This window comes from Arachis duranensis, chromosome 3 (genome assembly GCF_000817695.3).
Source record: "Arachis duranensis cultivar V14167 chromosome 3, aradu.V14167.gnm2.J7QH, whole genome shotgun sequence".
Classification (NCBI taxonomy): Eukaryota; Viridiplantae; Streptophyta; class Magnoliopsida; order Fabales; family Fabaceae; genus Arachis; species Arachis duranensis.
Genome location: NC_029774.3, coordinates 19,527,821 through 19,537,733, shown reverse-complemented (window position 1 = coordinate 19,537,733; position 9,913 = coordinate 19,527,821). Strand labels below are relative to the sequence as shown.

The window sequence follows — 9,913 nt, the reverse complement described above, 5'->3', positions numbered from 1 at the left end:
CTTAATAAATTGAACATCCAACATATTTTAATTATATATAACTAAATCCATCCAATCAAAATAATCATCCACATAACAATTAAAATAACTATCTACATACCTATTAAAATGACTATCTTATAATATGCTCAGTTGTGATTTCACGAATACAATTTCCAACCGATCTTGACGCTATTTTCCCGATATTTTTGCCAGGACCTTTGCAAATTTCAAGAAATTTGATTTCATTGTAATCCTACCAAAAATATATATAGTCATTTTAATTCAAATGATACATGGAACAAATAGTATTGTTTAAACAAATTTAAAATACAAAAAATGAACACAACGAACATTAAAACAAATAAAATCATATATGATACTTACAAACATATTGATAATCCAAGTGCGATGAGAAAGTTGGTCGATGAAAGAGAGAGATGACGACTGTATGAAAAGAGAGAGATGGCGGTGGTTGAAAAAGACTTCGACATTGGCTTTCAGCGTGGGAGAGAGACGAGCCTGGCGTAATAAAAGCACGACAGGAAGATAGGACTTGCCATCCGCGATTATGGCTGTGGGGAGAGTAGCGCGAAAACAGTGACAAAAGGGCGAAGCGCGTCAGCTGACCGGCAAAGGTGGAGGCGGTGTCGGTGGGAGGCTGCGGCGGCGTCAATATAGCCGGCGCGGAGTGCAGCGGCGCGATGTGAGGACCAGGGAAGATGACGGCGAGTTTTAGAGGAGGTTATGGGAAAATTAGGAATAACTGTATGTAGTGTGAATGGGTTAAAATACTAATCCTAATTTTTCAAATTTTAAAATTTAAAATTAAATAATTAATTAATGATCTAATTTTTAATTTTAGTTTTATTTTTCTTTTTTAATTCTATTGTACACATTGTATATCAAAATTATTGTCTCCTCATACTTTCTCATAAGGAAAAAGATTGGAGAAGGGTTTGATTTTGACCCAAAATGTTAGGAACGAAAAAAGTACTTAATTCTAATAATAACGACAATGTTACGTGTACACTAAAATTAGCTACTAGTATAAAATACATGTTAAAATACAAAATACACATTGAAAATGAACTAAATAATATATATATTTATATACAAATATATGATAACTGATTTTAGTGGCTAATTTTAATGTACAAATAGTATTTTTGTAATAATAATAATAACATCCAAGGGTGAAGCCTTCGATATTATTCTAGCTAATAATGGTGGAGATACTAATAGCAATTGGAAAACGTTGTGGAAGTGAAAAGGACCGAAGAGTGAAGATTTTTATGTGGCAAATGATGCACAATAGACTCTTTACAGCGATACAAAGATCAAGAATTGTAGGGACCGACCCTTATTGTCGCAACTGCAGAGGAGTGGATGAATCATGCCTCCATGTGATGATGAGGGACGACTGCCTGAAAGCTGTGAAAGTGTTGATGAAGCTTATACATCCAACAACTTTATCTGTTCTTTTCTCGATTCCTTTCGGAATGTGGGTAGGTGTTTTAACTTTCATAATAACATTGGAAAATTCTCGAACCATAATTGGCTAGATTGTTTTGTAGTTACTTGCTTGAAGTTGTGGCTACACAGAGGGGATTGAAATGGAAAGTGCCACAAGGTTGGGTTAAACTGAATTCTGCTGGCCTATTACGTACGTACACTGCTGATTGCAATTCCCTTTATCAAGCTAATTCAGAATCTAAGAAACAAACTCTGGTGGGAGTTATCTTTTTAACAAAGTTTATAAAATAAAGCAAACAAATGTACTGACTGGCTAGTTTTTTATTTGTAAATAATCCTCCCATGAGTTGGAGGTGTGTGTTTTTTTTATCATCAATGCTAATATACTGGAGATAATTAGAAGGAGACTCAGATAATATGTTTGATCTTGTTTATTAGATAAATTATCGTGTCATAAATTAAAAGTGTTATCTTTATTAAAAAGTGTTGTTATATTTTTGAAATGGAAAAGTATGAGGAGTCAATTAAATATTTGTACAATGCGTACAATGGAGATTTAGGGAGTATTAGAGATATAACCATTAGTGTAAGCCTCTGGGATGAGTGGTATCATGATATGGTATTAGAGCTTTAGATCCGAAAGGACAAGAATTCGATCTTTGGTGAACCTCAAAATCAGCTTAAGCTTTTGGGATGAGTGGTTTTATGACATGAGATGTTTATTATCTTCATTTTGTAACTCATATAGCCCATTGTAAACATTGTATAAATAAGTCATTGGCTCCCTAGCAGGACTCTTTTGAAATAGTTAATTTGATTTTGATGTCACTACAAAAATACTCATTTTTAGCAGCCATTTATTTTGCTTTTAGCGGCAATAAAAATAGCCGCTAATATATTTACCGGCAATTAGATATTAGCCGTCTTATGCTTTGCCGCTAAAAGGTTTTAGCGTCAATTATAACATTTACCGGTAAAGACCTTTTTAATGACCGCAAAAAGTATATAACTTTTAGCAGCTATTTTTTGGCAATTTATATGGCCACAAAAAGTATTCTAAGATTGCAATGTTATTCAATTTTAGTGGCCATTACTATTGCCGCCAAAACCCATTTTACCGACAATTTATATGGCCACTAAAAATAATTCTAAAATTGTAATATTATCCACTTTTAGTTGCCATTACTATTGCCACTAAAATATTAAAATTTTAATTATGTTTACTCTTTTAGAGATGACAACCTATTATTTTTCTAAAATTTTAAATTATTTTTACCAACAATTATTATTATTGTACGTAATATAAATATGCTAAAATTAATTAATACAAAATGAAATATTTCATTAAATTCAAAATATTTATACACAAATTTCTCTTGAAAAGTAATAAAGCATAATACAAATTTAAACAACACAAATATTACAAAAAAAAAGAATTTAAAAGTAAATCTACATTATATATTTAGGAAACAAAGTGGACTTTGTCCCAACATGTTTAGACCAAAATACCAAAGTGTGTACTCCATTTGCCTAACCAAGTCTTTTATTGGTGTGGTGCCAAAGACAAAATCCTGGTTCAACAGAATAGCTGCCTCTGCTACAATAATAACCATATATCATTAACACAACCTTCTCAAATCGATATAATAAAGAAATATATAAGCATAGCATGAAATATATTACACAACCTGCTCATCTCTTGTTATGACAAGTTGATCTGCACAAACTCCCATGCCAAAGTCATTATAGACATTCATTTCAAAGGCCATCTTTGATCATACCATCAACGATCGTATCATGTCCATATCGAAATCCCTTCCTGTTTTACAAGTGCAATATATACAAGAAAAACCCAACAAAAATTGCAAGCAAAAAATCCAATTAAATATACAAAATGAATCTAAGTTGTAAGAAATTAAATCACTAAAAGGAGTAACCCAAAGCAACTTAGAAAACCAGGCTCACCTAGTTGTATACCAAAGGTAATCACTTGTATCCCGTGTAACATTTATTTGTTCCAAGAGACCAGAAGCAGTAATTGTGGAGCTGTCATCCATAGAAGAAGGATCTTCATCAAAACTCTCCCACAAGAACATTTGAATGCTTGTGGGCATCATTTGCATCTGAGATGTTTGCACTCCAACTTAGTACAGGGAGAATATCAGTTTATTGGTTATTACAAAATTTTGTACTATTTCGTTGAATTCTTAAAAGTGAACACATTTTCTCCTAGAATGCATAATTATCGTCCCTGAGTACAAAAGGCCACTAAGAATTCAAATTCCATAATTTTGTACATACTTTGAATTATTAATTTATTCAGAAGCCTTTCACCTACTAGTAACACTCAACTCTTCTTAAAAGAAGCTTCTTCTATATTACTCATGCTACAACAACTTCTAAATCATGCTTTGAATTATTAATTTATTCAGAAGTCAAGGAATAAGTTATATCATAACAACTGCAAGAAAATTGTACCACTTTGGCCAATGGCAACTATTTTCGCACCAAGAATAAGTCCTTTAGTGTGTCTTACAACTATGGCAAGATGCTAATGCAATGCTATCTCAAATCTATAAAAGGATAATGTCATAGCCAATTCAACATGAACTATTACAACCAAAGGTATTTGGTTGAAAATGGAAAACATAGTTAAAACCACCAAGTACACCAGCAGAAATTTTTGCATAACTTCTAATGAATAATAGGGAAAAATGATGCAGCACTAGTAACAGAGGCTTGGTATGTCTAATTTTATTTAAAAAAATATATGAAAATTTTTAGTTCCTCACATTCACTTTGATAGTCTTGCAAAACACAGAAATAGTCATTATATTGGATTGGATTGGATGAAATTTTACGTAAGTTTTGTCATCATTTTTATTTTGTAATTTTTATTGTTACCGGTGAAGAGGTGTGTAGTAAGGGCAACAAGATTTGATGACAATGAATCTTCCTCTGCCTTCCTCACACCAAGAAAATCCGCTACCTTTGGAACTTGATCATTATTATTGCTGCTCTCACCACCACCATTTATCACACTATTCGATTCTGTATGTACATACAAGACAATATTAGAATCAAAGAAACATAGCTACTAAGAGCGAGGTTATTAAAGAATATATATACACCATGATTGTGGAAAGGGTTTTCGATGGTGTCGATGACAAAGCCAAGAGGGAATTGATGATATTGAGTAGTGGCTTGATGATGAGTTGGCGAAAGAGGGAACAAAAGTTAGTTATTATTGCTTGAAGATGATTTCATTATTATTGATGAATGATTCCTTGATCGATCTTAGCTTATCTCTCAATAACATACACTACTACCTACATCTATATACAATATCATCAGAAAATGACAAATTTATCATTAGCAAGTTTCATCTCCTTTTTGACAATTTTATCAGAAAATGATAAATCTCAAGCTATGATCAATGTAGAACGAGAAATCATTTACAAAATAAAAATTAAAATAGCTACCCTGAACAGATTCCATCTCCTTCTTGACCTTGGCTTGCATTTCTTTAAAAGCAGTAGTTTTATCTTCTATATCCTTCAAGCGCTTATCCATTTCATCAAAATCCTGCACTCACAATAGCTATGGCGTAACATTAAAATTAGGGTTGCAAAAAGTAAAATGTAATCAGCTAAACAGATCCAATAGATTAGCAGTAACTCAAAAATGCTGACAAATAAAATTGAGAGAAAGAGAGGAGAAGAGAAACTGTCGAACCTTTTCGCAAACATGCAGCGCCAGAATTGGAGGAGATGCAGAGAAGGAGGAGCTTGGAGAACAAGAGCTCAAGCTTGGAATTTTGCAGTGAGCATCCAGTCAAGAAGCTCCTCAACCTCTGCGCCGAACTTCCTTTCCGCCATTGACGATGCTTTTGAAGATAAAAGTGATGCTAGTTCTGTCGTAGCGACATAGATCTGAGACGAACGAAGAACAAAGACAGCAACGCGGATCTAAGGCAGAGGAAGAAAATAGGAACAACCATCCAGTTTGAATGATGGACGGAAGTCAGCAATGGCAAGGTCTGCGGCGGTGATCGGTGATGGAGGGAATGCTTGAGTTTGTGCCGTTGTGAGCTTCTGATTTAGGGTGGGAGAGTTTCTTACTATGTTTGGCAGTTGATGGAAGAAGATGATAAAAATAAAATAAAAATAAAATAAAAAATTTAGCGGCAATAATGATAATTGCCGTTGTTGATAGAGAAAAATTAGAACTGGAATAAAAAGATAGTAACAATTTGGTGGCAATAATAATAATTACCATTATAAAATATAATAATAATGATAAATATATAATTACCACTAAAATATAATTTAAATACAATTAGTTGTGACCATTGTATTATACCTACTAAAAATTTGTCGTTAAAATTAATTTTTTTAGTAGTGTGTTTAAAATTTATATTTTAAACAAAAATTTTATTAGAAGATTATTTTATTTTTATTATTTTTTATAAATTTTATAATATTATTTTTCTACTTACATCTCATTATTATATTTTGATATTTTTTTCTCATTTCGCAAATTTAATCATTTTTTAAGATTTGAGTTTTTATTTACAATTTTTGTAATTCTTTTAATAATTTTTTTATTGTTTAAGATTTATATTTTAATTTATTAATTTTTATTATTAATTATTTTATTTTTAGTCAAATATTTTTTATTTATTTTTGAATTCTTTAAATAAAATTTATTGTGAAATTAAGATTTTTACAAAAATATTTTATATTAATTTAAAAAATTCAGCAGTGTCGTTTAAATTAATATTATTTAAAATAATTAATATAATTATTTCTTTTTTAAAATATTTAATTTTATTCATAATTTATATTTTGATTATTAATCTATTCACATTATTATATAAAAAATAATATCTATACGTCAAAATTAATTATCATATATTTATGTATAAATATATATTATTTAATTTATTTTTAATATATATTTTACACCATTCACTCATTCTCATGTAAGCTTATCATATCACCCTATCAAATATAAGCATCATTTGACAACTTTAATTACTTCTGATAAGATTTTACACGCCTTTTATAATTATTACGGAAAAGTCTGCATTCATTTTAATTCCCAAATATATTCGTTAAGGCAATGACATTTTCCTCCCTTACAAATTATTCCTATAGACCCCAAAGTTGTACCTCATAGATTGGACTTGAATAATCCTGTTGAGTCCAAACATAATCTGCACCAATTGGCACTATGTTACTGTGTACCATATTATCCAGAAAATTAGCATAGTGATCATCATTATCAATACCCAAAACCGAGTTATTACCAAATGGTGCAGCAAGATCCACCGCAGGTGTGTAGAAAAAGTCACTCAATGGAGAAAAATCGTCATATGTATCGCTTTGAGAAGAAGCTGGAGAAGTGTTGTGAAGATTACTAGAAGGGTATTCATTTGTAGTGGCATTATTATTATGATTATTATTCACTATCTCTTCTTCCGTTGATTGAATTAAGGCATTATGATTATTTGAATTGGAGGCTGAAGTGTGTTGGAATCGCTTCTTAAGTTGGGAGTGCCACCGATTCTTTATCTCGTTGTCTGATCTTCCATGTAAGTGAGACGCAATCATGGACCATCTACAATAATATTTGAGACTCATCAGAGGAGTAATTATTATACCCTTTAAGTAATTAATTAAGTTGATGCATGTATACATTTAGGGTTAATCGATAACATATCAAATGATTCATAATCATCACTGTAAAGAAATTATAATAATATATACTGGGTAGCAATCATTAACAAAACTAGTTAAAAAAAAAAAGAGATTAACCTAAAAACTACCGATGCTAATAAAGTTATTGTTAATTCACATTTGAACCCTAACCAACTATAGTTACAATGTTATCCTTGCTGTATCAACAATTATTAGATGTAGTTCTTAATCAAGCAAAACTTAGGTGATCGTGTCTAATGTCACTCGGAACAATTTTTGTTAATCTGGATTTTGCGGATTAATAAAAATATCATATTATTTTTGGTTAATTTTTTTTGTTTATAAAAAATTTCGGTAAAAATATAATGAGGTGTTGGCTCATACCTATTACCAAACTGATTGTGTAGTTTGACTATAGTGTCATCTTCTTCTTGTGTATAATTCCCTCTTTTGACATCTGGCCTTAAGTAATTCATCCACCTTAATCTGCAGCTCTTTCCACACCTTGCAAGACCTTAAGAAAACATATAATGACTTGGATATGAATGCCTCAACTATGATCACCATATAGAAAAAATCAATTATCTTGAATATAATTAGCAGGTGATATTAAAAATATAATTATTTATATATTTTTTAAATTAAAAAATAATAATTATAATATAATATCAAAATTTTTATGATTAAAAGATTTATAATTTAAATTAAAAAAATTAATATAAAAAAATAAAAAGATAAAAAGAATGACTATACAAAATTTATCCACACTCAAAAAAAATTTTATGTAAAAATTATGTATTAAATATATAATTATTTATGTATTTTTTTTATAATTTAAATTTTTGAGATAAGTGATATAATGATGAGCGGAGATTATAATAATGATCATAAATTGTTAAATTAGCAGTTAGTTAAATTATGAAGTTCTTCCTATATGAACCTGCAGCTCCGGGTAGTTGGCGCCAATTGGTGGGGTGACCAAACGTAGTGAGATGAGCAATCAACTTGGAATCTTCCTCAGGTGTCCATGTTCCTTTCCTCACTCCACTTTTCTCACACCGATGAGGGGTTCTCACCATCTTGATTGATTTCAACTCTCTATAAATAACAATAATAATTATTTTATTACTTCTATATTTAATTTGGCTAACGTGTGTGTGTCTGAGGTTGTTTCGAAGATCAGAGAGAAAACGCTTTTGATGGATATTGTTAGTCTAAGCAGCCATGATTCATTTCTCTACTTATATATATGCTGTATACGCGCAACCATAGAACTTTCTTCTTTTAATAAAAAAGAAAAAAAATAGTAGGAGATACTATATTCACATAATTTCAGAGAATAGAATATTTAAATATTTTCCCTCTAACTATAAATGTTTAGAGATTCAAATTAAACCTCTAGTCCACTTTTTAATGAAAATCCAAATTGTCCATCATTAATTTTTAATAAGTTGTTGAGATAAAAATTAAAACTGTTTCTTCATCCAATGATTTATTAAAAATAAAAAATATTAAACCAAGTTGAGTTGCGAGATACCGTAAAAAAAAAATAATAATAATAATAATAAATATTAGATAATTAACGTTTTTTTTTTCTTATATTTGAATTCACACTAATTATTTCATATTTGTTCTAGAAAAATATTAACGGTTAATATTTTATTTTTATTTTGTGATTCTCCATTTATTTTTATATAATATAGTCTAGCTAATATCAAAAAGGTAGTTATGTCATCTCAAAAACCAAAATGGCAACGCTACAAAACTAATTGCAAAAGTGGTGAATACTAATAATATGCTTTCGAAAAAGTAAGAAGTATAATGTTTCTTGAATTCTAAAATTTAAATTTTAAAGTATAAATGATTAATTTTAAACTTTAATTATGTTTTAAATTTTAAATTAAATTCTAATCTCTAAATCTTAAACTCTAAATTTAAATTATTAATATAAAATATAATAAACAAAAATTAAAATTTGTTTGATTAACGAAAAATAGAAAACTAATTTATTTAGGAATGAGCCGGAAAAAGGAAGCTAAGTAAACAATTGCAAAATAATGGAAAAGTCTAGGACCAGCAACTTTTGTATTTTTTGGCCAGCACTTAACTATTAAAATAAAAGTGAGTAATCTCCTACTATTAGATGTAATCTCACACCATTAAAAATATTATTAATGCCCAATTGATTATTACAAAACACTAAAATTGCTGACCTAACATTCTTCCAAAATAATATTCATTTTAATTTATTTCTGGGGTCTACCTGCGAAAACTAGAAGGCAGAATGTCACGGCCTTGGACACACTCCAACGCTACCGTGCCGGCACTCGGACTTACTCAACCTCTTGAGCTAAGACCAAGTCAGCCTAACCCTCAATACTTAGCAAGAAAGCTAAGAATACAAGAGAACACAAGAGAAAGGAAGCTTTGGTGGAAGAACACTTTATTGCTCAAGTGTGGTTACAAATGATTCACACACCCAAACTCTAACTCTCATCCCTATTTATAGCCATCCACCTCCTCAATGGATGGTTAGGATTAAATCTAATCAATGGTCTAGATTAATCATCTAGAACCTTCTTTATAAATATCTATCCTACTACTACTTTCTAAATACTTCTAGATTGTTCCATACAACTCTTCATACTTTTATATCAATCCACACTTTTCTAGAATATTCCATGATCTTCTAAAGTCTTCTAGAACCTTCTAGAGTATTCCAGAACCTTCTAGGACATTCTAGAACGTTCCAGAAC

General features: G+C 30.2%; 2 protein-coding genes across 5 annotated transcripts; both read right to left on the bottom strand.

Annotated features, from left to right (window-relative positions):
- Positions 1–2,827: 2,827 nt before the first annotated feature.
- Positions 2,828–5,567, bottom strand: LOC107477839 (uncharacterized). Of its 4 annotated transcripts, none has more exons than XR_008007300.1 (6): positions 5,191–5,567; positions 4,938–5,040; positions 4,360–4,506; positions 3,421–3,598; positions 3,144–3,274; positions 2,828–3,052 (listed from the first exon to the last, which is right to left on the bottom strand). XR_008007300.1 is itself a non-coding variant. In XM_052259527.1 (5 exons), exons 2-5 carry the CDS (start codon positions 5,026–5,028, stop codon positions 3,214–3,216), a joined length of 477 nt encoding a protein of 158 aa, XP_052115487.1. In that variant the 5' UTR covers positions 5,029–5,055; positions 5,191–5,567; the 3' UTR covers positions 2,828–3,213. The 4 variants fall into 4 exon arrangements, 2 of the variants coding, with proteins under 2 accessions (XP_052115487.1, XP_052115486.1); XR_008007299.1 differs by having other exon boundaries at positions 2,828–3,049; XM_052259527.1 differs by having other exon boundaries at positions 2,828–3,274; positions 4,938–5,055.
- On the bottom strand, positions 5,259–8,291 carry LOC107477857 (transcription factor MYB13-like). Its single transcript, XM_021136690.2, has 4 exons — positions 8,098–8,291; positions 7,542–7,671; positions 6,630–7,077; positions 5,259–5,423 (listed from the first exon to the last, which is right to left on the bottom strand). Exons 1-4 carry the CDS (start codon positions 8,234–8,236, stop codon positions 5,259–5,261), a joined length of 882 nt encoding a protein of 293 aa, XP_020992349.2. The 5' UTR covers positions 8,237–8,291.
- Positions 8,292–9,913: the final 1,622 nt, after the last annotated feature.

Excerpts from the sequence above, each read along its gene's own strand:
- LOC107477857 (XM_021136690.2), bottom strand. The coding sequence starts at position 8,236 with ATGGTGAGAACCCCTCATCGGTGTGAGAAAAGTGGAGTGAGGAAAGGA. Across the intron at positions 7,672-8,097 it reads CCAACTACCCGGAGCTGCAG|GTCTTGCAAGGTGTGGAAAG; the intron begins GTTCATATAGGA and ends TGTTTTCTTAAG. Across the intron at positions 7,078-7,541 it reads CACAATCAGTTTGGTAATAG|ATGGTCCATGATTGCGTCTC; the intron begins GTATGAGCCAAC and ends ATATTATTGTAG.
- LOC107477839 (XM_052259527.1), bottom strand. The coding sequence starts at position 5,028 with ATGGATAAGCGCTTGAAGGATATAGAAGATAAAACTACTGCTTTTAAA. Across the intron at positions 4,507-4,937 it reads GGAGATGGAATCTGTTCAGG|AATCGAATAGTGTGATAAAT; the intron begins GTAGCTATTTTA and ends ATGTACATACAG. Across the intron at positions 3,275-3,420 it reads TACCTTTGGTATACAACTAG|GAAGGGATTTCGATATGGAC; the intron begins GTGAGCCTGGTT and ends CTTGTAAAACAG.